General features: G+C 43.1%; 1 protein-coding gene across 1 annotated transcript in view; it reads right to left on the bottom strand.

Moving 5' to 3' along the window:
* vwa5b1 (von Willebrand factor A domain containing 5B1) overlaps window positions 1-27,762 on the bottom strand; it is a 135,832-nt gene that overhangs the window by 43,039 nt on the left and 65,031 nt on the right. The window contains exons 15-17 of the mRNA XM_055166088.1: window positions 18,195-18,482; window positions 13,964-14,101; window positions 11,861-11,995 (exon numbers count right to left, since the gene is read on the bottom strand). Of these exons, the coding sequence (XP_055022063.1) occupies window positions 11,861-11,995; window positions 13,964-14,101; window positions 18,195-18,482 (561 nt within the window). The remainder of the gene's footprint in view (window positions 1-11,860; window positions 11,996-13,963; window positions 14,102-18,194; window positions 18,483-27,762) is intronic.

The following is a 27,762-nucleotide window of genomic DNA, read 5'->3' as shown; positions in this document are numbered from 1 at the left end:
CTACAGGTGGTTTTAAAGCTCAAAAATACCTCGAAAAACAGACATTCTGACTGTGAGCGGCGTCGCCTCTCCGCAGATCTGACCTGTAACTTTGTCTCCGTGAAGACAGAAGGGTTTAAAGTGGTAAATGCATTGTGTAACTCAATCTGTGTATCATTTCGTTCATTTGTTTTTTCAATATAAAACCAAAAATAAAGAAAACGAAAAAAAACAACAATTTTCTTCATTATTTGTCTCCAAAACCAAAATGAAAAAAACAGATAATGATTTTATTTTATTTTTTCAGTTTTTCGATTTTGTGTTTAAATGAAGAATGAAAAAAACAGATAACGACCGTTTCCCGTTTACGTGACTTTCGTGACTGCGATGCCGAACTGAACCAGGACTGATCCAGGTCCGGGACCAGACTGTAACCAGACTGTAACCAGAGCGGGACCAGACTGAGACCAGAGTGGGACCAGACTGAGACCAGAGTGGGACCAGACTGAGACCAGAGTGGACCAGACTGAGACCAGAGTGACAGACTGAGACCAGACCAGACTGAGACCAGAGCGGGACCAGACTGAGACCAGAGTGGGACCAGACTAAGACCAGACCAGACTGAGACCAGAGCGGGACCAGACTAAGACCAGAGCGGGACCAGACTGGGACCAGACCGGGACCAGACCGGGACCAGACGGGACCACACCAGGACTGAGACCGGGACCGAGACCGGGACCAGAGCAGGACCAGAGACCAGAGTGGACTCCGAGCTTTGACTCCGAGTCTCTGCAGGGCTTTGAGCCTCCAGTCTGGTCCCGGTCTGGTCCTGGTCCTTGGTCCCGTCTGGTCCCGGTCTGGTCTGGTCCCAGGTTGGTCTTAGTCCCGGGTCCCTGGTCCCGTTCTGGTCTGGTCCCGGTCTGGTCCCAGCCTGGTCTTGGTCTTAGTCCCCCGGTCTGGTCCCGTCTCTGGTCCCGGTCTGGTCCCAGCCTGGTCTTGGTCTTAGTCCCGGTCTTGGTCCCGGTTCTGGTCCCGGTCCCGTGGTCCCAGCCTGGTCCCGCCTGGTCTTGGTCTTAGTCCTGGTTTGGTCCCGGCCTGGTCCCAGACCTGGTTCAGTCCGGGCATCGCAGTCACTGGAAGTCACGTAAACGGGAAACGGTCGTTATCCGTTTTTTTCATTCTTCATTTAAACACAAAATCGAAAACTGAAAAAAAAAAATCATTATCTGTTTTTTCATTTTGGTTTTGGAGACAAATAATGAAGAAAACAGTTTTTTTTTTTGTTTCTTTATTTTTAGTTTTATACTGAAAAACAAATGAACGAATGATACACGGATTGTATTTAACCTTTTAATCTTCACGTGCCACTTATCGTCCTTTGCTGGACCCTCCACCAGAAAAGTTACACAATGCAGCTTTAGAAAACACACACACACACACACACACACACCTGCTGAAAGTTTACCGCCGTCTGCCTCTCGAAACTCCAAACTATAGAAAGTAAAACAAGGCCAATTTAAACTCCATAATCCAGCCCCGCGCGGCGTTTTCTCTCACTCACGGCGAGGCACTTACGGAACGCGAAAGGAGGATACGCGCTCACGAAAAACACTTTTGTCTCTTTTGTTTTGAAGGATGTGGAGTCCAAACGCTCAAGGTGAAATCTGACTGTTTCCAGGACGGCGCACGCTGAAATATTTACGTTTAAACAAAGATGGCGAGGTTATTTAAAGTTTAAGGTGAGACCGGATCAGCTTTTATCCCGAGAACGAACGAAGAGAAAGTGTTTAAGGTTCAGGATTTACAGACGTATGTTTGTTTTTTTTTGTAAATGGTCTTTATTAGAACTTAAAGAACCCTCCTATTCCACCTTGTGACTAAACTAGGACTAAACCAGGACTAAACCAGGTCTAAACCAGGACTAAACCAGGTCTAAACCAGGTCTAAACCAGGACTGAACTGAGGATTGAGCCAGGAGGACTGAACCAGGACTAAACCAGAACTAAGCCAGAACTGAACCAGAAATTAACCAGGTCTACAGCAGGACTGAACCAGAGCTAAACCAGTTCTAAACTAGGTCTAAACCAGAACTGAACCAGGTCTAAACCAGGACTAAACCAGGACTAAACAAGTGTTTAAGGTTGAGGATGTACAGTCGTACGTAAACCAGGACTGAACCAGGTCTAAACCAGGACTTAAGCAGGTCTAAATCAGGACTGAACTGAGGGTTGAGCCAGGAGGACTGAACCAGGACTGAACAAGATTAAACCAGGACTAAACCAGGACTAAACCAGGTCTAAGATAGGACAAAACCAGAGCTGAACCAGGACTAATCTAGGACTAAACCAGGTTTAAACCAGGACTAAACCAGAACTGAACCAGGACTAAACCAGGACTGAACCGGGACTAAACCAGGACTAAATCAGGTCTAAACCAGGTCTCAACCAGACCAAAATCAGAACTAAACCAGGACTCAACCAGGTCTAAACCAGGACTGAACCAGGACTAAACCAGGACTAAACCAAAACTGAACCAGGACTAAACCAGGATTAAACCAGGACTGAACCAGGACTAAACCAGGTCTCAACCAGACCAAAATCAGAACTAAACCAGGACTCAACCAGGTCTAAACCAGGACTGAACCAGGACTAAACCAGGACTAAACCAAAACTGAACCAGAAATGAACCAGGACTAAACCAGGACTGAACCAGGACTAAACCAGGACTAAACCACCAGGACTTAAACCAGGACTGAACCAGGACTAAACCAGGACTAAACCAAAACTGAACCAGAAATGAACCAGGACTAAACCAGGACTGAACCAGGACTGAACCAGGACTAAACCAGGACTAAACCAGGACTAAACCAGGACTGAACCAGGACTAAACCAGGACTAAACCAGGACTGAACCAGGACTGAACCAGGACTAAACCAGGACTAAACCAGGACTGAACCAGGACTAAACCAGGACTAAAGGATGTGGAGTCCAAACGCTCAAGGTGAAATCTGACTGTTTCCATGACGGCGCGATGAAATATTTACGTTTAAACAAAGATGGCGAGGTTATTTAAAGTTTAAGGTGAGACCGGATCAGCTTTTATCCCGAGAACGAACGAAGAGAAAGTGTTTAAGGTTCAGGATTTACAGTCGTACCTTTTATTTCTTTTGTAATTGGTCTTAAAAAATCCTCCTTGTTCCACCTTGTGATGTCATGTGGTGATACAGAAGTGAACTAAAAGGTTAAAGGGAAATGTTCACTGGAAAATTACAGCTTCATGACATCACAAGGTGGAACTGAGCATTTTCAGCTTTGGAGATAAAGATAGACCAGGACTAAACCGGGACTAAACCAGGACTAAACCAGGTCTAAACCAGGACTAAACCAGGACTAAACCAGGACTAAACCAGGACTAAACCAGGTCTAAACCAGGACTAAACCAGGACTAAACTAAACCAGGACTAAACCAGGACTAAACCAGGTCTAAACCAGGACTAAACCAGGAATAAACTAGGACGAAACCTGGTCTAAACCAGGACTAAACTAGGACTAAACCAGGTCTAAACCAGGACTAAACCAGGACTAAACCTAAAACTAGGACTAAACCAGGTCTAAACCAGGACTAAACCAGGACTAAACCAGGAACTAAACCAGGTAAACCAGGTCTAAACCAGGACTAAACCAGGACTAAACCAGGACTAAACCAGGTCTAAACCAGGACTAAACTAGGACTAAACCAGGACTGAACCAGGTCTAAACCAGGACTAAACCAGGACTAAACCAGGTCTAAACCAGGACTAAACTAGGACTAAACCAGGACTGAACCAGAACTGAACCAAGTCTAAACCAGGTCTAAACCAGGACTAAACTAGGACTAAACCAGGACTGAACCAGAACTGAACCAAGTCTAAACCAGGATTAAACTAGGTCTAAACCAGGACTAAATCAGGATTAAACTCGGTCTAAACCAGGACTAAACCAGGAACTAAACCAGGTCTAAACCAGGACTAAACCAGGACTGAACCAGGCCTAAACTAGGATGAAATCTGGTCTAAATCAGGACTAAACTCGGTCTAAACTAACTCTAAACCAGGACAAAACCAGGACTGAACCAGAACTAAACCAGTTTTAAACCAGAACTGAACCATGACAAAACTAGGACTAAACTAGGTCTAAACCAGGACTAAACCAAAACTGAACCAGGACTAAACCAGGTCTAAACCAGGACTGAACCAGGACTGAACCAGTTTTAAACCAAAACTGAACCAGGACTAAACCAGGTCTAATCAGGACCAAACCACAACTGAATCAGAACTGAACCAGGTCCAAATCAGGACTAAACTAGGTCTAAACCAGGACTAAACTAGAACTGAACCAGGTCCAAACCAGGACTAATCTTGGACTAGGACTTGGAATCTAGGACTGCCCCTGGGAGAACCTTGAGGTGATGTGGGGTTCTGTGCTCCCTCTCATCCTGGTCCTGGTCCTGGTCCTGGTCCTGTCCTGGTCCTGGTCCTGGTCCTGGTCCTGGTCCCTCACTGGTCCTTGTCCTGGTCCTGTCCTGGTCCTGGTCCTTGTCCTGGTCCTGGTCCTTGTCCTGGTCCTTGTCCTGGTCCTGGTCCTGGTCCCTCACTGGTCCTTGTCCTGGTCCTGGTCCTTGTCCTGGTCCTGGTCCTGGTCCTGGTCCCTCACTGGTCCTTGTCCTGGTCCTGGTCCTTGTCCTGGTCCTGGTCCTGTCCTGGTCCTTGTCCTTGTCCTGTCCTGGTCCTCCTGGTCCTGGTCCTGGTCCTGTCCTGTCCTGGTCCTGGTCCCGTCCTGGTCCCTGGTCACTGGTCCTTGTCCTGGTCCTGGTCCTGGTCCTGTCCTGGTCCTTTCCTGGTCCTGGTCCTGGTCCCTCACTGGTCCTTGTCCTGGTCCTTGTCCTGGTCCTTGTCCTGTCCGGTCCTGGTCCCTCACTGGTCCTTGTCCTGTCCTGGTCTGTCCTGGTCCTGGTCCCGTCCTGGTCCTGGTCCTTGGTCCTGTCCTTGTCCGGTCCTGGTCCTTGGTCCTGGTCCTCCCGGTCCTGGTCCTGGTCCCTCCCTCCCTGGTCCTGGTCCTGGTCCTGGTCCTTGTCCTGTCCTGGTCCTGGTCCTGGTCCCACTGGTCCCTGGTCCTGGTCCTGTCCTGGTCCTGGTCCTGGTCCTGGTCCTGGTCCTCCTGGTCCTTGTCCTGTCCTGTCCTGGTCCTGGTCCTGGTCCTCACTGGTCCTTGTCCTGGTCCTGGTCCTGGTCCGTCCTGGTCCTGGTCTGGTCCTTGTCTGGCCTGGTCCTGGTCCCGGTCCTGGTCCCTACTGGTCCTTGTCCTGGTCCTTGTCCTGTCCCAGTCCTGGTCCTCACTGGTCCTTGTCCTGGTCCTTGGTCCTCCTGGTCCCGGGTCCTGGTCCGCTCACTGGTCCTTGTCCTGGTCTCTGGTCTCCTGGTCCTGGTCCTGGGTCCTGGTCCTGGTCCTGGTCCTTGTCCTGGTCCTGGTCCTTGTCCTGTCCTTTGTCCTGGTCCTGGTCCTGGTCCTGGTCCTCACTGGGTCCTTGTCCTGGTCCTGTCCTGTGGTCCCGGTCCTGGTCCCTCACTGGTCCTTGTCCTGGTCCTGGTCCTGGTCCCGCCTCCTGGTCCTGTCCCTCACTGGTCCTTGTCCTGGTCCTGGTCCTGGTCCTGGTCCTGGTCCTTGTCCTTGGTCCTGGTCCTTGTCCTGGTCCTGGTCGGTCCTGGTCCCTCACTGGTCCTGGTCCTGGTCCTTGGTCCTCCTGGTCCTGGTCCTGGTCCCTGGTCACTGGTCCTTGTCCTGGTCCTGGTCCTGTCCTGTCCTGGTCCTGGTCCTCCTGGTCCTTGTCCTGGTCCTGGTCCTGGTCCTGGTCCCTCCACTGGTCCTTGGCAGGCTCCGTAGAAACCCAAGCTACTACTATTTATTTTAATTAATTTATTAATTTTTGTTCCATTTTCATTTTCCCTCAGATTCTCTCTCATTTCCTCGTCTCCCGTCTCATTATCCGACGCCGATGAGGCATTAAAAGCCTGTCCTCCGTGTTCTCGTTGGCGTGTGGGCGGAACATCTCGTGTGGGCAGTAAAAAAAACGAGAAGAAGGACGCTCTCAGGGAAAGTTCAAAGGTCAACCCGTCCACCGCTAAAACGTTAACCCGGAGAACCAGCGAACGCTCGCGGCTCCGGGCCACGGCGGAACGTTTATGCAACAGCGGCGTGGGCGCGGGTTTAAATCAGGCTCGGACTCGACGCCGGTTTGAGCGAGCGGTCGGTTCGGTTTCGGGAGTTAGAGGACGAGCGAGCGGGAGAGATTCTCAAACTGTGGGTCGTGGGCTAGAATCGGGTCGCGGGGAGATGTTACACGAAGTGGACTCCTGTGGTTTAAAGGTGCAGTGTGGGACTTTTCTCCTGGAGGGTTTGGAACCAGGACTAAACTGGTCTCATCCTGGTCTCAGTCACNCGCATGTGCACTGGAGACACGACGACGTCAACCTCAGCGAGCGTCTCTGTGTTTACAGAAGTTGTCCAAACATGGATGCGAGCGTCGAGCACCTGGAGATTTTAAAGTTCCTCTCGTACCGGAGCCAGAACATGAACAACTTACTTGTTTTAAGGAGGAGATTGAGAAGGAGAAGGACGAGGTTTTTGGTCGTGGCGTTTTGTGGGGCAGCGGCAGCGACGTCTGTAGAAAGGAACGTGTGGATGTGAAGACGGAGCCAAGAGTGGTGTCATTAAAAGATCAGATACAGGAACATAGAGGCCAAAAAATCGGATTTGGGTCACTTCAGGCTGCAGTCTGAACGCAGCCTTAGACGGTTAAAATCCCAGGATGTGATGTTAAAAACTGAGCTCAAAAAACAAAAACGTTTCAAAAATCTCAGACATAAACTGTTGCCAAAACTGTCGGCTACTGAAGTAAAAAGTACACGTGAAAAAATACGACTCAAAACTCCTCGCAGTGACTGAATCTCTTTGTCAAAGTCTGAATCTCGTCACATTTTCCAGGAGCTCAGCAGGATCCAGGTCTGGTCAGAACTTGGATGGGAGACCACTGGGGAAAATCAGGAGCCACCGGGGGGAAGGACACCAGGGGCAAAATAACAAAAACTGTTGTTGTGTCCTTAGGCAAGACACTTCACTTGTGTTCCAGAGTATAACAGTGTTGGTCAGAGGTGCAGGATTTTCTATGTAAATTTTCCCGGTGCAGATCTTCCACAGGTTTTAGTATTTCATGCACTTTCTGTCAGAGTATTGATTTTATTTTTTTTTTTTATTTTATTATTTCATTTTTTGACAACTCTATTTAGTACAAGACTTGAATTTGAACATTTTCCAAACTCCTCCTCCTCCCCCTCATTCTCCTGTTCCTCTTCCTCCTCCTCTTCCTCCTTTTCCCTCCCTCTCCTTCTTGTCATCCTTCTTTTCCTCAACCTCCTCCTCGCACTCCTCCTCTTCTCCATTCACCTCCTTCTTCCTCTCCTCCTCTTCTTCATTCACCTCCTCGCTCTCCTCCTCTTCTTCATTCACCTCCTCCTTTTCTTCATTCACCTCCTCCCTCTCCTCTTCTTCTTCATTCACCTCCTTCTTCCTCTCCTCCTCTTCTTCATTCACCTCCTCCTCTCTTCTTCACCTCCTCTCCTCTCTCCTCTCTCCTCTCTTCTTCATCCTCACCTCCTCCTCTCCTCTCTTCTTCATTCACCTCCTTCTTCCTCTCCTCCTCTTCTTCATTCACCTCCTCCTCTTCGTTCACCTCCTCCCTCTCCTCCTCTTCCTTCATTCACCTCCTCTTCCTCCTCTTCATTCACCTCCTCACTCTCCTCCTCCTCTTCTTCTCCTCTCCTCCCTCCCTCTCCTTCCTCTCTCTTCATTCACCTCCTCTCTCCTCCTCTTTCTTCATTCACCTCTCTCTCCTCCTCTTCTTCTCCTCCCTCTCCTCTCTCCTCTCTCCTCTCTCTCTCTCATTCACCTCTCTTCTTCCTCTCCTCCTCTTCTTCATTCACCTCCTCCTCTTCTTCATTCACCTCCTCCTCCCTCTCCTCCTCTTCTTCATTCACCTCCTCCCTCTCCTCCTCTTCTTCCTCCCTCTCCTCCTCTTCTTTATTCACCTCCTCCCTTTCCTCATTGTCGTTCTCTTCCCTCTCCTCCTCCTCTTTCTCCTCCTCGTCGTCCTCCTCCTCTTCACACGATTCAGAGTTCTGTTTATTTCCTTCTCTCATTTGACCCGTGGCTTGACACTCATATCTGCGTGTGTGTATGTGTGTGTATTTGTGTGTGTGTTTTAATTAATCATTTCATTTATACAGCGCCTTTCAAGACACCCAAAGCACTTTACAGTTCATTATTCATTCACTCAACTCTCAGTGGTGGTAAACTACTACTGTAGCCACAGCTGCCCTGGGGAGAACTGACGGAAGAGAGGCTGCCAATCTGCACCACCGGCCTTCATCCACCATCACCACTCACGCACACACCACTTTCATACTAGGCAATGTGGGTGAAGTGTCTTGCCGAAGGACACAATGACATTTTTTGTGACTGACACCCTCCTGTGGCACCCGGAATTCCCAGTGGTCTTCCATCCAAGTCCCGACCAGGCCCGATCCTGCTGAGCTTCTGAAATCTGACGGGATCAGACTTTAACAAACCGGTGTGGCCACATGTTTGTGTGTATGTGCATGTATGTATGTTTATGTGCAGACGGAGCCAAGAGTGGTGAGTGGTGATGTGCTTCACTTCAGTGACACGGAGTTCATTAACAATTTTCTCCTACTTCAGCGCAGAATAGTGACGTTTGTGTCTTGTTGATAACGTGTAGGTGGATGAATGCGCTTTGACTGTTCAGACTGAAGTCACATGTCAAAAGATCAGACGTGTATCAGTTTCAGGAGCACATATCCAAGTGTCCTGGGTCACATTTGAAAAAATTGGATCTGTGTCATTCAGACTGACATTAAAAGATCAGATACAGTGTGGTGGGGTTCTTCCAAAAAACTCAGGCTTAGGCAGGAAATGCTTTTCGGTGATTTATTGTGCTCTCCAACAGTGCAAAAGGTGCCAAACGTGAGTGGAAAAATATTTACAGTGGTGGTGTGAAAAACAAAAATGACAAAAGTTTTTGGTGGACTTCCCCTTTAAGTCCGGCAAAGTTTCTCTCTCTCTCACTCTCTCGGTTCCTCTGGCTCACTCCACACAAGTTACCTCCACTGCAACCTGGTCGCAACTGCTCACAGAGCTGGAGAGCGCACCTTTATATTCCCGGTTTGCCCCTCCCACATTACATAATTCCCCCAATAATCATGATTTCGCCGTTTCTACAATCAAACGGCCTATGTTCTATAGCACGATGGTTATATACCTGTAATAGCTTGCGCCCAGAATGAACAGGTCTTAAATACAACGTCTGAGAGACAGACAATACATTTAATTGCCCATGCAAATTAGTTGTTGCCCACCTGATTCCCGGAACCCACGCAACGACCGGATTTAAACTCCCAGCGCGGATGTGTCCGGGTTTGCCAGTACACACCACGGAAGGAGGGCGAAGGCGGCGGCGCGAGGGTAAGTGAATGTCTGGATTGGCGTGCTTTAGATGAATTGAATAAGCGCTTCCAAGTGTGCACCCTTAGTCGCGGAAAGACACGCAGGAGATGTTGGGAGAATTTTATTGTAAAACAGTGATTTTGGTAGGAACTGGTACGGCGAGCGGTGCGCAATAACTACGGAAACGGGCGCGCGCATCTTCACGTGCTCTCCCCCAGGACGGCGTTCTTAGGGACGAGCCTGCTCCGTCACATACAGGAACATAGAGGCCAAAAAATCGGATTTGGGTCACTTCAGGCTGCAGTCTGAACGCAGCCTATGTTTCAGTGTAGTCAGCTCCTCCCTGCAGACAGATATAAAGAAGTGTCCACCAGCGTCTGACCAGAACTGAAGAAGCAGCTTGGATGAACTGCGAAACGTCTTCAAACAAACTAACTTACTGTCCAGTCGACAAACTGAAATTTTCTCCTCTTCATGGATTCTGCCTGGACGACTGAGGGATTCTTCACACGTTCTCTAAAACCTTTACAGTCTCAGAAACATTGTGCGTCACATCAGGAGCTCAAAGAATGACTTTGTTTTAGTTGTATTTATTTAGTTTTATTTATTTAAAAGAGACAGTGCATATTCATGAACACAGACTTGTAAATACGCCAGAATTAGCGCAAAGTCTACCGTATTTTCCGCACTATTGGCACATTGGATTATAAGGCTCACTGTCATTGAATGGTCTATTTTTGAACTTTTTTTGAACCGAACTGGACTTTAAACGAAACACAACAGTGTGATGGGTGAGTGGTTTTTGTTTGTTTGTTCGTTCACGGTGACTCTGGCTTTGTTCAGTTGTGGCGTGTAGGAGGGTGCTGTCTGGGACCAACGGATTGTCGGCGTGTTCGCAGTGACTCAGTTGTTCAGTCGCGTCTAGAAGCGGCACGTCGCGCTCGCTTTTTTCAGTTCGTTCCTCCGTTCCGTTCCTCGTCGGCGTGGAGTGATGAGTGTGGGTGTTTGGTTCGGCTTTGTAGTTTACTGACGTCGTGCTGGGACACCCGAGTGGATTCGTGTATAGGGCGCTCTGGATTGTCGTTTTTTGATGGGGTTGGAGGCTTAAGAGCGCGTCTAATAGCCCGGAAAATACAATACTTTACATGTCTAGTCCTTGGCAGGTCAAAGAGATAGAACATAAGACAACGTCACGCAATAGACAAACTGTCAATGACAATTCAAAAGACAAATATGGTAGAAACAGCACAATAAGACACAACACTGATATTTACATAGAAGCAGAACATTAGTGACACAGATCTGGATCGTTTCAGATGGTTTTAAATGTTCTGAATGTGTTAGAGCAGGGGTGTCAAACTCATTTTGGTCTGGGGGCCGTATCCAACCGACTTTGATCCCAAAGGGGCCGGATCAGAAAACTCATGTCATATAAACCCCACAACAAAACAATAAGTTCAAATATTTGTGCAGAGAAACACAAATCTTTTTTAATTGATGAACTCTTTGTTTTACAAAATATTATAATATTATGAACAACCTGAAACTTTAAGAAAATCCTGCACTCGGCTCCACTTTTCTCATGTTGACATTTTTCTGATGAGGTGTCACGTCAACAGTCAAAACGATCGTCTTTAAGAGCGTTTGGAAAGAGACAAGTCTTCATTTGTGCTGCTCTGGTGGAGGGGCCACGTACAGAGACACTGGAGACGCTGCTGTGATAAACACCACAGAAAATTAACAAATTTTAATAAAAAATAGAATTAAAAATATTTTAGTAGAAAATCAGCCGAGGGCCAGATTAAAGGTCTTGGAGGGCCGGATCTGGCCCCCGGGCCGCATGTTTGACACCTGTGGTCTAAACCGTCTTCCGATAAAATATTTGTTGTTTTTACCTGCAAGCGTTCTCATGTAACCAGGCCTCTGAAAATTCTTACATACTATACTTCAAAAAGAAAACGGACTATGCCTAAACCGCCACGTTTGCTTTGATACAGACCATGCTATTCTCAATTTGGCTGTATTTATGTTTTCAGCGTCTTGTTATACGGTACCATTTTGAAGACAGTTAACCATTTAAAGGATATATTTAGTTTTGAATTGATCATTTCTGTGGCTACAGTCCTAACTTTCATCATTCTGGTCCATTGGAAAATCTGTTTCCAGAGTATACATCTTTGTAAAGTATTAGAAAAGCATGTAGTCTTGGCTGGCCAGATAAAGTAGTACTAGTAGTAAGAGTGGTAGTAGTAGTAGTTGGAAGGCTATTGTTCACGAGATAGACAAGATTAACTGAGACTGAATCTAAATAAAAACCTTTGCATTACCATTGAATTGTGGTCCGTCCTCTCCGTCCTCACACGTGCCTCCAGACTGAGAGCGTCCCAGTCCGATGGAGTAGGCTCGGTTCTTCCTGCTCCCAGAACGAGAACTCGAGCGAGAACTTCTCTTCAGAACTTCACCTGGAAAAGTAGGATGTGATTTAAATATCTGCTTTAAGCGTCATACACAAAGTAAAAGAACACTATCATGATAACACTATCATGGTTTAGGCCTAACAGAGCTCGGATTTAAGGCTGCCACACACTACAGGAGAATTTGCCAGATTTTGGCTGTGATTTGTTTTCCTCTAACTTCGGAGAGACGTGACCTGACTTTGTGTCTTCGTCTGTGATTTGGAAGCCGCTGCGCCCCTCGTCTGTGGTGTCATCAGTGTGCCTCTGAGCTGCACTGTCAGATTGTAACCAGTAAATCGCGGCAACAGCCAAAACAGAGCGTCAGGAACAGATGGAGTGACAGACACAGAGGAACAACATCAAAATTTGCTAAGCAGGGAAAATAATTGTTACTCACCACTCGAAAAGTTGTAAATTTAAACTGCAGCATCTCATCCACATTATCCATAGAATTTCTCCTCCACAAATAATGACACCCAGTCCACAAAACAGCGCTGTATATCCAGTCTAACGCATCTTTTAAAAGTAAAAAGGTGAGAGTAGTTCCTCACGTGTGTCTGTCTACATCCACACAGCGAGCAGTTTGGGTTGAAGCTGCAGATTAGCAAGTGAGTCTTCTTCCTGTGTACTTTATCTCAAGCCTTCTATGCATTAAAAATCTGTATCATCATGTATCTGAAGAATTGCACCACATTTCACAAATAATAGTAACATCATTTTGACTTACATCTAAACTAGAAGTGCAGTGCTCTGATCTTTTGAACACTTAAGCGAGTGGTTTTACTCTAGTTGACGCAAGGTGCACTCACAACTGTGCAGCCTGTGGTCCGCAGTCATATCCCGCTGAAGTTTTTGAGATCAGAGATTTAAAATCTCATAAGATTCTCCTCGTGTCTGTGGGGTGCGCTTTTTGTCACACGTTTAAAAATCATTTAAAACTGAAAAATCCTGTAGTGTATGGTGGCCTTTAGTCTTTGCTTAGTTATGGTTCAGCTCTTGTTAAGTCTTGGTTTAGTTTAGTCTTCTTAAGTCCTGGTTTAGTTCTGGGCTGATCCTAGAGAAGCCCTGGCATAGACTGTATATATGAATGGACATAGCTTACGCTGTAGCCGCCGTGCCAAATAGGAAGTTTGCCAAGAGGCTCTTCTGGCTCCTTCTGACTCAATTAATTTACATTGGGATTTTGTCGCTCCTCTCTCTGTAACTGCTGCTGTGAGCCTCGTCATTTTGGTCTTAAAATGTTTGCGTTAACCTGCTCTACAAGATCCTGAAATCCTATTCATAACATAGAGTCTGGCTCCAGAATCGCTCCTGTAACCCAGCGCATCGTGAGCCTCGTTTGAGCGGCGCTGAACACTATGGGCAACGTCACACTTGCTTAGTCCACTTCTTTTATACAGTCTATGAGCCCTGATCATGATTTAAGTGGCATTACGCTGTCCATGGAGATGACCAGGTAATGCTACTACACCAAGTTATAGGTCAGATCTGTGGAGAGGTGACAAAAACAAATACAAACACAAACTGGATACATATGGTGAAACATTTGAGGCAAGCAGTAAAATCTCCAGGGACAGGGACAAGCAGGCAGCGTGCTCTCCACCAGAAAAACTATATATTGCATCTTTTTTTTTTTTTTGCCAGATAAAATTGTACTATTCATGGATTTTAGCTTGCTCTTGTAACATTTAGGACTTTTGAGGACTTACTTCCGTTCAAAAGATATTAGTTTTTAATTGTTAATCTCTACAGCAACGGTCTGAATTTTTCATCAGTTCAGTTCATTCAGTTCAGTCAATTCATCATTCAATGGTCAGCCTTAGCCTCCATCTCAGTTTTAAACTATGGACTCTTCTGTTTATTGACTTTGACTTTAAGCAGCCATATTTGCATTGAGTAAACAAGCTTGAGATAAGAGGACATACGTAGATGAGTGCTGTGCTGACTTCTTCACATGGGATCTATGGGACTTACCGTGGCTGATGTGTTCAATACATGTTGGCAAATACTCATTAGTGTCCAGATCGATGGGGACAAATGCAGTGAATTTACTCAGAATATTACAGGATTTACTGGAGTGGACCGCGTAGGACTGGTATCTCCTCCCAGAACCTGCAAAATAAAATTCACAAAGATATGCATTCATTATAAGTGCAACAAATATTTTTATTTTGCAAGATTCAGCACAGTTCATATTTTAAAGACTCAATATTTGACATTTCTGGTGGAGCGTCTACCTGCCTGTGTCTATGGAGATGTTATATTGCTTTGCTTGGAATGTTCTACAGCAGGAGTGTCAAACTCATTTTGGTCCGGGGGTCGTATCCAACCTACTTTGATCCCAAAGGAGCTGGATCAGAAAACTCATGGCATATAAACCCCAAAAATAACAATAAGTTCAAATATTTGTGCAGAGTAACACATATCTATTACAGAAATCTTTTTTTAATTGATGAACTCTTTTTTTTTTTACTAAATATTATAATATTATAAACAACCTGAAACTTTAAGAAAAATACAACTTCAACACAAAGTTTTAACATGAACTTGTCTGTAAATAGGAATAAGTTAATTTTTCTTGGAAAATCCTGCACTCTGCATCCACTTTTCTCATGTTGGACATTTTTCTGATGAGGGTGTCACGGTCAACAGTCACAACGATCGTCCTTTAAGAGCATTTGGAAAGAGACAAGTCTTCATTTGTGCTGCTCTGGTGGGAGGGGCCACGCACAGAGACGCTGGAGACGCTGCTGTGCTAAACAACACAGGAAATTACCAATATTTTAATAAGAAATATAATTAAAATATTTTAGTGGAAAACCAGCCGAGGGCCAGATTAAAGGTCTTGAAGGGCCGGATCTGGCCCCCGGGCCGTATGTTTGACACCTGTGTTCTACAGTATGGCTTTGAACTTTTAGGTATTTCCATTGAGAAAAGCATTTGACACTATCAGGAGTTACAGGCCAGATCTGTGGAGAATGGACGTATGAATGGATGTTTTCAGAGATCTTCTGCGTAGTAAAAACAGATGTCATTAAATGAATAAAAGACATAGAACCTGAATGCCATACTATGGAATATTTGAGGTGAAGCAATAACATCTCCATCAAGACAAGTAGGTGACAAATCCCTATTCAGAAAAGTTACATAGTGTATCTTTAAAAACACACAAGAGCATTAACATTTAAGACTGTAATATGAACTGCTAAACTAATACAAGAATCACATGCATTTTGATATATTTTGCTATTTCTCGATATACAATATATATCTCAATATCTGTATAGGAAAAAATAACCCCCAAAACCTAAAACTGCAAAAACAAATATGCCAAATTACACAGGGTCTTTTTTTGTTGAAGTGCAAGAGGTCGGCAACTCATATTAACAAAGTGCTTCTGCCACATTTAAGATTACAAAATCCCTAATTACATAAATGATCATTTAACTGTAAACAAAATAAATAATACGTATTTCCTTCTTTTCATTCATAAATAAAACAAGTCAACTCAAGCTCATCTTTGCATTAACTCTGTTGTCCAGACCAGAACCAGAACCATGAGCTCATTTAGCAGAAGAAGCTCAGGAGGTTCCTTATTTTAACAGATCCATGTTCCTCACCAGCAGTAAGGAGCTCTGAGGTTTCCCACAATCCACTGCAGATCAAACCCAACGTTTCCAAACACTATTGTACAAGTGACACTGCAGCAAATTACTGATTAAAATCTTCTACATAAATAAACTTTACATTACTAAATTTTACAATATATAAAGCGTAACGACTCTAGAGCCACATCAGCCCGTTTGACATTATAATGTGTTTAATGCAGTTTTGCGCACATGTTTATGTTTAACAGAAACAAAACTTTAAAGCACATGGCTAATTTACATAAACAGCGCACTCCTTGTGCTACTCATGCTGTTCAGATTCTTTCGGACTAAACGTCACGACTCCGTGGAATATGAGTGTTCTCTCTGTGACAGAGGATGTGCTGCTGATGGCCTTGTCTGTAAATGGTGGAACACGTTCGTGGTGCCAGAAGCTTTTCACTGGCACCAACTTTGAGCATTCACGGCAATAGTGAGGAGTGAATGAGACACCAGCAGCAAAATCAGGGAGGCGGGGACGCACGGAGGCAACAACAGAGAAGGCAAACAAGCGGAGCAGCGAAATCAGAATTGAATATAAGCATTATATCGATGTATACAGTATGTCAGAATCCATATCCAGTTTAAAAAATATCTTGATATATTTAAAATATCGAGATATTTCCCACCCCTAGTCTAAGATGCAGTTTTAGCATGTTTTTAAACATAATAAAACCCAATGCAGGCACAAAAAAGATTTTTAGCTGAAGACATTATATTACCTAAGTAACTGCATCCTTTGTGATTTGATAACTGTGATGGATTTCATTTTTCTGTGTTAGATCATATAGCACATATTTTCCACATTCCCATTGTGATGATTAGGTTGTGTGTTATCTAATAAGACACAATGAAGTAGTCTGGGTTTCACATGACATCAGCCTAGCGATGTGAAATGGTGAAGTGAATGGGGGCAAAACAAAGCAACTGTTTTAGAATATAGTATGTGTATGATGCACTTGGCGTATTCTCTTTTTTCATGATTAAATAAGTGTATTTCATAAATGGAAGGTGCATAGTGGTTTAATAAATATGGAACCTGAAATAACAGAGTAGACATTTTACTTTTCCCTTTTCAAAAACCACTGATATTGTGTGACAACAGATGTGAACCAGCATGTAGAAGTACCAGCAGCAAAGAGTGTGCGGAGAAATATAATAGGCTCCAGTAGAGCTCTGAGAGGCCAGTCAGGAATGTGAAGTACACTATAAATGCACACGGTTTATTTTATTATTACTATTATTACTTGTTAAAGGAGACATATTTTAACAACTCTGGCGTATAATAAGCATCATTAGGTTGATTCATGAATCTTTGAGTATTCTTGTACTGCCCTGAATATGGGGCTTGAGTGCATAAAACAGTTCTGTTTCCATCTACCCTCTTTCCCCGCCCACAGCCCTTTACTTGTGATTCTTTGAAAAAATGTGACTCCAGGTCATGTCTGACTTCCAGTTGCAATTAATTAGCAGATGAGCTTTTGTTAAAGATGCCAATGCCATATTTAATTCAAAGGTGAATGTAAGGAATTATAAAACAAACTTGACTGATTTACCTTTAAAATAAGGTATGGCATGTCCAGTTCTGTAGTTTTGAACATGGCTTCACTGAACCTATTCAATTAGTTTCAAGTTGTTTTAAATCAGGGGTGGGCAAACTACGGCCAGGGGGCCATATCCGGCCCTTTAAGCCTTTTAATCCGGCCTGCCAAACTTGAATAAATTATAATAATAAACCTTGTTAATGTTTTATTTTTCCTGCAATTCCGGTGTTTCTCAATAGAGGCACATACATTGACCTTTGTTGAGGTGCGGCGCATTATGCTGCATTTATGTGGTTGGAGTTGTTTTTCTGACATGAGGGGTCATTCATGTGAATTTTCCCAGTGGGAAAGTCATTTTTCCGATCATTCTGACACCACATGAATGCATCCTGAAAATCGCCACAGCAAAACTAACTTCAGACTTTGATGCACTGGATAAAAGAGACACCAACAACACTGTTCCACTGAAATCAAAAGTAAGTTTCTCTGCTGTTATGTAAAAATGCATTTACATGTTACATGCCATTTCTGTTAAGGTGTACACGTGAGTGGTGTGCACGTGCATGAACGTTCTCATCATAAACAATGCATCAGATCAAATATAACACGCTCGCATACTGACACGCTGTCACTGTTCTGTCCTGGCGCTGGTCGTTGTTGAGTTTTGGCTCTGGGGACGCACACTGAACAGAAGGAGCAGGACGAGTAGATCTGCATCGCCTACCGTTTCTTGTATCCGACAGATATTTTGTTGTGATGCTTTGTAATGATTTTCAATTGAAATTTAAGCACAGGTTTTCTACATATCTACATGTTGTTGTTTTTTCTCTTATGAGGAGGATTACCAAAACACTCCATCCATCTGCTCCTGGTTTGTGGCCCATGAGCCAAAAAGTTTGCCCACCCCTGTTTTAAATTAATATTGCAGTTAACAATGAACAAAATAAATTAAAACCATGATCTACACGTGTAATAGTATATCACAAAAACAAAACAAAAAAAGTCCATACATACCATGCTCAATCTCACACTCTTTGTCGGCCATGTGCTCAAAGTCGTTGATGATGGAGCGTCCTGCGAGGTAGTGGAAGTTCTCGTTCCACAGCTCCTCGTGGACCTTCTCCTCACGCTCACGTCCGTTCAGGTAAGGCTCAATGTCAAACTCCACCTCCCACTTGACCGGGGTCCCACACAGAAGCCCGGAGACCACCGCCTTACAGTCCGCTTTGGGACTCTGGGACAGGGCCAAGGGGGGGACCTCCTGGGGGGTCTCAGCCTGGCAGAGCTGGTGACTGTAGACATCTGGAAAAACATGGAGGACAGTGTTCTTAGAGTGCCTATATTACTCTATTTTCTGATCTATCTAACAATGCTTCTTCATCAAAACAGACCTGGAGTTGTTGAGATGTTTAACACACAAACCCTGCATATTTAGGCTGAGTTCTTCTCTCAGACACTTAACACTCTGTTCCACCTTGTGATGTCAGGTGGTAATACAGGTGCCCCACTGTGTTTTTAAACTCCATACACCTTCACTAGAATCAATTTGATCATTTCAGCTCTGGAATTGTCAATCTGCACTGAAGGTAAAATGTAGCTGTTACCTTCAAAACTATCATTTCTTGAAATCACAAGGTAGAACAGAGCATTTTGAGCTTTGGAGATGTAGATAGACTAATAAAAGAGTTACTCAAACATGTGAATGAAACAAAACACAACTTACAATATGGCTAAAAGAGTCAGTTTTGTGTAATTTAGGACCTTTAAAGATGTGAAAAACACAACTAGTTCATTTAAAACTGTTTGCAGCAGCCCAAATTAAGTCCTCACGTTTCTCAACTATTCCTAGCATCATAATTATTCACTGCAATTAATTTATAATCAGAGACCAGAGCTGAGGTTGTCTGGCATGGTAATGGTAAAAACATCAAGCATGCTAACAGAACATTACAAGTGTATTTGCTGCAGAGAGCACAAGGGATGGGCGATATATCATTTCCAGTACTGGTATCGACCTGTGGTGGATAAAGTACTTAATTTTGTTATGGCACGTTTCATCCAAGCTGCTTCTTCAGTTCTGGTCAGACGCTGGTGGACACTGACTTATCTGCAGGGAGGATCTAACTACACTGAAACTACTGTGAAACTAACACACACACTTGTTTACAGTTTCTGTTGGCTAGCGAGGCCTATTCAACAGCATTGAGTGTGGAGTCATATTAGCATAATCATTTGGGGCCCTGATGGGAGCTTTCACATCTCAGGACCTGATCTGGCTACACCTATTGTTTTCTTTGTTTTGATTTATGTCTGAGGAAGGAGTTGTAAATGGGAGACAGATGAGGCCTCCACTTCAGTTCAAAGATGGATTCTCTTTCTTAACAAAAATAGCTTCTTTAACTCCCCTCTCAAAGCATTTCTTTTCTCTGGCTAAGATTTGTACCTCACTATCCTCAAAGGAGAGCCCTGTGACTTTTAGATGGAGGTGTACAGCAGACTGAGGTCCACTATTGCTCTCTAATCTGTGTTGATACATCTTCTTGTGAAGTGACTGTTTTGTTCCTCGAATGTAACGTTCACTGCAGTCTTCACTAGACTGAATGGAGTAGACCACATTGCTTTGTTCGTGGCTCAGTGTTTTGTACTTTGGGTGGACCTGTTTCTGTCTTAAATGTTTGTAGGTTTGAAATAAACTGGGATTTTATGTTGTCTGAAAATCCTTAGTAGTTTTTAGTGTGTGTTTAGTAGAAACACAACCATGTAAGGAATAGTTACATCCTTTCTCCTGGGCTCTGATTCTCTGCTGTCCTGTTTGTTTTTATCTCTCTTTGTTCTACTGAAAGCCAATTTAGGATTTTCACAAACAGAGGGGCTTTCTGCACATGTTGTTCTTCTTTCTCCTTTCCCTCTGTGCTTGTAGGAACCACTTGGGCCCTGTGTCGTAATGTCTGAATAACTCATTTTGTTACTTCAGTAAATGTGCAGATACAGGGGCAAAATATTACTCAAGTAAAAGTATCACATGAAAAAATGTACTTAAGTCAAAATATTAAAGTGCCTGTTTAATAATGTAGTTTAAAAGTAAAAAGTAAATTTTTTGCAGAGATTTTTAGAACAATTAAAGCATCAAATGTAGTGATTTTGATAAAGAATGAAGCTGATTTAAGGGATTCAATCGATTTCTTACTTGTTGTGTACAAGTTGGAATGTTAACTCAAATGAAATGTTCTAAAAATAAGTCTCAGTCAATTCAGCAGCTCTCAAACCATAAAGAAAAATACTTTTTACTTTTCAGTCCAGATCTAAAATGTAGTGAAGTAGAAAGTGCAGATATATGCAGAAGTATCCAATGTAAATTGAACTTAAGAAAAGTACAGATACATAAACATTGTGCTTAAGTATTGAACTTTTACTTTTGTACTTTGTTACATTCCACCATTGGTATCAAACTTTGAACAATACTGATACTTGATACTAATATTTTTAGCTGCTTTATTTTGCCTGTATAGTTGGTATAGATATACTTAATGCTTTACAGTGGAACATTCAAGGCAACGCAATAGCTAGTGCTGTCAAGAGATAAAAAAAATATATAAATAAATAAATTGAGAGATTAATTATTTATGATCTGTAATTAATTCATCTCTTTTTTAATCTCACCTAAAAATTGCTGAGAAAAGCCATAAGCTTGAGGTATTTTCATTTAAATTCATTATTACATTATTGTGGCAGATCAAAAGACTGATATAGAACAAAAAAAGTGACTTTATAAAGTCATTTGCTGTTTAACAAACTTTAACAAATGCAGTCATTTACATTCCACACTATCATCATTATTATTACTATTACTAATCTGCATAAATAAACTCAACTTTACAACGTATAAACCATCACCACTCTAGAGCCACATCAGCCCGTTTCATTGATTGATTGCATTTATACAGCGCCTTTCAAGATGCCCAAAGCACTTTACAGTTCATTATTCAGTCACTCCACACTCACTAGTGGTAAACTACTATTGTAGCCACAGCTGCCCTGGGGCAGACCGGGGGAAGCGAAGCTGCAAATCTGCACCATCGGTCCCTCCGACCACCACCATCACTCACACACACACACCACTTTCATACTAGGCAATGTGGGTGAAGTGTCTTGCCTAAGGACACAACAACAGTTTTTTGCCACTGGCACCCCACTGTGGCACCTGGAATTCCTAGCGGTCTCCCATCCAAGTACTACCCAGCCTGTTTAGCTTCTGAGATCTGACGGGATCAGGCTGTGACAAGCTGGTATGGCCACAACGGGTTTGACATTATAACGTGTTTAATGCAGCTTTGCGCAAGTCTCACAGAAATGAAACTTAAAACCACTTGGCTAATTTGCACAAACTAAGCCGAGAAAAGAAAAAATAAATGCTCTTGTGTGCTGATGCGGTTCAGCTTCTGTCGGACTAAAGGACACGACTCAGTGGAATATGTGTTCTTCCTGTGACAGAGGGATGATGATGCTGAAGGTGAGTCCGTTCTGTGTCGTGATGTTTTCAGAGATTATACGTGTGCAGGTTTATCGCAAATGCGGGCGGGAACGGGAATGAAAATTACAATTCTTTCCGGGAGCAATGTGTTGTTGTCCCAGCAACATATAAAAACTGATTTTATAATAAAGCAACTCGCGTACAGAAACAGTAAAGTTAGAAATTAAAAATGAAATGAACGTGATTAAAAAACATAACGCGCTAAATATAACGTGATAATTTGACACCCCTAGCAATAACATCTCAATGGAAATAAGCAACAGCGCCACCAGAAACGTTATATAGTGTTTTTGAGTTTTATTTTCATGCCTTTTTGATCAGAGGCCACCATACCAAAGCACATACAGCAGATGCCCTTCCTGTTAAAACCAACCCTTTTTTAGACTATTACTGGAGACTGTCTGAAGTGTCACGTTAAATGCGCCCACCAGGAGAGAAGTCACAAAAAGCTCGGTTTCTTTCCCCATAAAAAACACCTGCCATTTTGATGTTTTATTGAAAATCTTATCATCTGTTACAGCACCTGTTGGTTACACAAACAGAAATAACTGCTTTTATAATTCGGCATCTGGTACTCTGAGCTCAAGACATCCACACAGACTGTACAAGGTGTTGACTTTTCCACTGAAAAATAAACACTAATGAAATCTGTCCAATATGTTTCAACCGTACAGCAGTGGTTTTGATTCTTGCTCTAAATGAAAATCTGCTCGTGTTTTTCTTCGCACGTATCGAACAACTGAATAAATCCAAACCATGTAATACAAATGGAATAAGCATTAATATCAGGAATTCGCAAGTCAAATAAACAAAGGAGCACTATGTAACTTTTCTAGTGGAGGGTTTGATAATTGTTTCATCTGGAAGGTTTCACAGTGTGGCTTTAAAGTGATCTCAATCTCCATGGACACAAGCAAATAGCACTAACCAGCCCGAGCTACAGGTCAGATCTGTGAAGAGGCAACCCAGATTACAGCAAGTACGCTTTTTTTTTTTTTAGTCTTTCGTATTTTATTTTTGTATTAAAATAAAAACAAGAAAAAGTTTTAATGCCACACTTTGGAACATTCCACGCAAAGAAACTACTGTATATCCATGGAGATATGCAAATGGGCAGTCCTCCACCAGAAAAGGTTTTATAGTGCTACTTTAACTTATGTAGTAACTTGGAAGGAAAGAATATCTTGGATTGCAAGCATACAAATTGCAGGCATGTATGCATTTTCAAAAGCAGAGAAAAGTGCCTATAGACCATAGTCCTTTGCTCCATTATAGTGCAGAATGTACAGAGATGACTGTGATTCAGCCCTTTTAAATCTTCATGCGTCGTAATGTGACAGTAATGATAGCATTAAAGCCTTGTCGGGGAGTTTAAGAGGCTTTGAACAATATTGCAATAAATTACATCCCTACATGCAAAACAGAGCAGATTTGGAAAAAGCAGATCTATTATGCAAAATCAGCTTTTAAGAGCTTTTAACCTCTTATAGTCGTTACCCCTTCTCATTTACCCTCTGTGTAAGTTGTATTTGGAGTCATTCGTGCAATTTTTAATCACTTATTTTCAAGACACTATACTGCAGATCAACTCCCACGTTCCCAAACATACGCCCACTGCTCTGTACGCACGTCATTCTCCAACTTTATTTTCTTAATCAGTGATGCACATAAGATTCTGCAGCACTGCGTTGTTGTTTTGGTTAAAAAAAAAAAACCCAAAAAAACCCCAAGACTCTCACAACTCTTTGTTGCGATGCGATTTACAGTGACGTCAGTTCCCATTGGACACTACAGTTTTCTAACATGGAAGTCAGCAGACTTGTTTTGTTTATTTTAAATGAATATTATAGATATAATGTTCAATGTGTCATAGATTGTAAGTATACCAGGCTCAAGCACAATGTTTTCTTTAAATATGTCTTGCATTTATTTGTTTACTATTTATTTTTTTTTCAACTCTGGCTACATTTACACTGAAACAAATCACTGTATCACCATATCAGAAACGATCTGCATCCAGACATGTCGTTTCTGTGTCCACAAACCTTCCCTATCCACACAGCTTTGCACATATTTGTTTTACGTTTTACAGAAAAGAAACTTAAAACCACATGGCTCATTTGCATAAACTGAGCTCTCAAAAAACAGCTATTGTGGTTCAGCTTCTATTGGACTAAAAGGTAAATGGTCACATTTTTCTATAGCACTTTTCCACCTTCAAGGCACTCAAAGCGCTTTACAACAAGGAACCACAACCACTCACCCATTCACACACCAGTGTACGCAGACACTGTGGGCAAGGTGGGTTAACTGTCTTGCCCAAGGACACAACGACAGCATTCATCTGTGGGAGCTGGAATCACATCAGTCAACCTGTGGGTCAGTGGATCTGACCACTCAACCTGTGATGTTTATGTCGAGAACTGGAATCGAACCTCCAACCTTCAGATCAGTGGGCGAATGCTCTACCAACTGAGCTACTGCCGCTAAATGACATGAGTCAGTGGAATATGAGTGTTCTTCCTGTGACAGAGGGGTGTTCTGCTGATGGTGAGTCTGTTCTGTGCTTCTATCGCGTTGGAGAAGGTTCATGTTAAACTTTTCAAAGATTATACGTGTGCAGGTCGTCAGTGTTGTGCATGAACGAGTTCAAAAGAACGCGTTCATTGAACACGTTCATTTTTCAGTGAACTTTGAACTGAACGCAACACTTTTGTAAATCAAGAACTTGAACGTGAATTTGTTCAAATTATGTGTGATGAACGACGTACGTCACTGTTGGGGTTCAGTTAAACGTCGGAATTTGTTTTCACCTGACGAGTGACGATCTGCTCGCACTTCACCTCACGAAACCACAGTCGCGTGTCAACGTGAAGGCGACTCCACCGGCAGCTTTAGTGGAACGTACGGGCTCTTGTGTCTCTCAATGGGAAGTCAATCAAAACTTGACTGGGCGCGTTTAGCTGCTTGTATTTACCTTCTGTACAGGCTGACCACGGCAAACGCAAGGATTTCAAAAGTAAATTTCAAAGCACTAATTAACAGTGTGTGTGGATCTGGGCTCTTTCACATGATCCACAACTGCCCAGGGAGCACAATGTGCTGATGGTAAATGCACAAATACAACAACAGATACATGCTCTCTGTGGATTTTGATGGGGATACGCGCCTACGCTCGTGTAGAGCGTCAAAAAATAGGATGGATCCTATTTTCTGAAATCTACACGCACAGGACGTGCTGCTCCGCGCGCGTATTATTTTACTTGGTACGTATGTCAGTAACGCGCGTCACAATGCTTTTTTAACCTGGATTGAAATGGTGGGTTTTTTCGTTTTTCTTCATACAAATTTGCTAAAATCACCGCGATATCAGCAGCGGGTGAAACGCCGGAGGTGCGCCCCGCGTAGACCGTGATCCTGAGCGAAAGGACCGACGCAGAAGTCCACGCTCCACCGAGATAAACGCAGCTGACGCCCGATCGCACTCGGGGTTCTCTCAGGGGCGGTCCTAGATTCCAAGTTCAGGATTCAAAGTTCAGGACCAAACCAGGATTAGTCCTGGTTTGGTCCTGGTTTAGTCTTGGTTTAGTCCTGTTTCAGTTTTGGTTTAGACCTGGTTTAGTCCTGGTTCAGTTCTGGTTTAGTCCTGGTTCAGTCCTGGTTCAATCCTGGTTTAGACCTGGTTCAATTCTGGTTCAGTCCTGGTTTAGTCTTGGTTTATTCCTGGTTTAGACCTGGTTCAATTCTGGTTCAGTCCTGGTTTAGTCTTGGTTTATTCCTGGTTTAGACCTGGTTCAGTCCTGGTTCAGTCCTGGTTCAGTCCTGGTTTAGACCTGGTTCAGTCCTGGTTCAGTCCTGGTTTAGTCCTGGTTTAGTCCTGGTTTAGTCCTGGTTTAGACCTGGTTTAGTCCTGGTTTAGTCCTGGTTTAGACCTGGTTTGGACCTGGTTCAGTTCTGTTTTAGTCCTGGTTTAGTCCTGGTTCAGTCCATATACGGCGCAAAAGTTCAGCATCTTAACAGTTCTTTTTGGTGAGAGTAAATTAAAAGTGCTGCAATAGTCATATAATGTTTTACATTTTAAATGCAGTAATATTGTAATGTAACAAATGACTTTGAAATGACAGTAACAAGTCATAAATAACACATTACAGTTTTAAAGTCACTTGTCCAACAGTGTATTTTGTAAAGTTGTTGTAAACTAGAAGTCAGTTTGAAAAATAAATGCAGCCTTTCATTTACAGATCTCATCTAAATATAAAATGAACTGAACTTGGAACTAGTTCAAAATTTAAATTGTGAACTATGAACGTGAACTATTCACTTTGAACAAGTGTGAACTGAACTTTGAACTAATTCATGAAAAGTGTGAACTTGCACAGCACTGCAGGTCGTACACACAGACCGTTTACAGTCCCTGACAAAAGTCTTGTCGCTTATCCATTTTGTAGAAACAAAATCTTGTAATCTGACTTTAAATTAATCGATTGGTTTTAGAAATGTCTCATATGAAAGCTAAAACCCTCCCAAATTATGCTCAATATACTAAAATAAATTTGCTTCACTGAAGAAAAGATTGATCATTTAATGAACACAGAAAGGTCAGATTTTGGCAAGACAAAAGTCTTGTGGCCTTGTCATATGATGCACCCAATCCTAGATTACAGCCTCACCTGTGATCAGTTACTGATCAATCAGTTAGTGTGTGTGTATAAAAAGAACCCAGCACACCAGACCTTCACATCAACTGCAACTTGACCTCTGACAACATGCCTAAGATCCACCCTGAGACCAAAGAGTTAATTATCAAGAGGCTGAAGACCAGATCCACTGCTGAGGTGGTGACACCTTCAATGTGTCTCAGCATCAAGTACAAAGAATAAGAAAAAGATCTGAAATGACTGGAGATGTTTTTGACAAGCCCAGGTCCAGCAGACGCCGCAAGACAACTGCTCAGGAGGACCGTTTGTTGATTCAAAAATCCAAGGCCCCTTTTCCACTGCAGCAGACTCCACCAGGCCTGGTCACCTCAAGTCCCTGTGTCAACCACAACAGTTTGTAGAATTCTGTCTCGAAATGGCCTCCATTGGTCGAATCAGTGCACAGAAACCAGCACTAAACAAAAGGCAATTAAAAAACCGTGTGGCATTTGCCAAGGCCCACAGCCTGCTAAAAGGATGGACACTGGAAAAGTGGCAGAAGGTGGATTTCTCAGATGAATCCTCGGTTGAATTACATCACAGCCGCCGCAAATATTGCAGGAGACCTACTGGAGCCCACATGGATCCAAGATTCACCCAGAAAACAGTTTTTGGTGGCGGAAAAATCCTGGTCTGGTGTTACATTCAGTATGGGGTGTGTGAGACATTTGCAGGGTGGAAGGCAAATATCAATAACCTAAAAATATCAAGAAGTATTAGCTCCTCTTACATTCCCAACCATAAAAGGGGTCAAATTTTGCAGCAGGATGGTGCTCCATCGCATACTTCTATCTCTACATCAAAGTTTCTCAAGGTGAAGAAGATCAAGGTGCTCCAGGACTGGCCAGCCCAGTCACCAGACATGAACATCATTGAGCAAGTCTGGGGTAGAATGAAAGAGGAAGCATGGAGGCAAAACCAAAGAATCTTGATGAACTCTGGGAGGCTGTAAGACGCTTTCTTTGCTATTCCTGATGACTTCATCAACAAATTGTATGAATCATTGTTGAACCGCATGGATGTGTCCTTCAAGCTCATGGAGTCATACAAGATATTAAATATGGATCTCACAGCACCACTACTTCATTCACTGATGTTATGTAACATATTTTTGTATTTGAAGTAAATTATTTGTTCAATTTTCTGTAGGCAACAAAACTTTTGTCTTGCCAAAATCTGACCTTTCTGTGTTCATTAAATGATCAATCTTTTTTCAGTGAAGCAAATTTATTTTAGTATATTGAGCATAATTTGGGAGGGTTTTAGCTTTCATATGAGACATTTCTAAAACCAATCGATTAATTTAAAGTCAGGTTATAAGCTTTTGTTTTTACAAAATGGATAAGTGACAAGA

Source organism: Boleophthalmus pectinirostris, unplaced genomic scaffold (genome assembly GCF_026225935.1).
Source record: "Boleophthalmus pectinirostris isolate CB_2022bp ecotype Guang Dong unplaced genomic scaffold, ASM2622593v1 HiC_scaffold_8, whole genome shotgun sequence".
NCBI classification, from domain to species: domain Eukaryota; kingdom Metazoa; phylum Chordata; class Actinopteri; order Gobiiformes; family Gobiidae; genus Boleophthalmus; species Boleophthalmus pectinirostris.
This window is presented reverse-complemented; position numbering and strand designations above follow the sequence as displayed.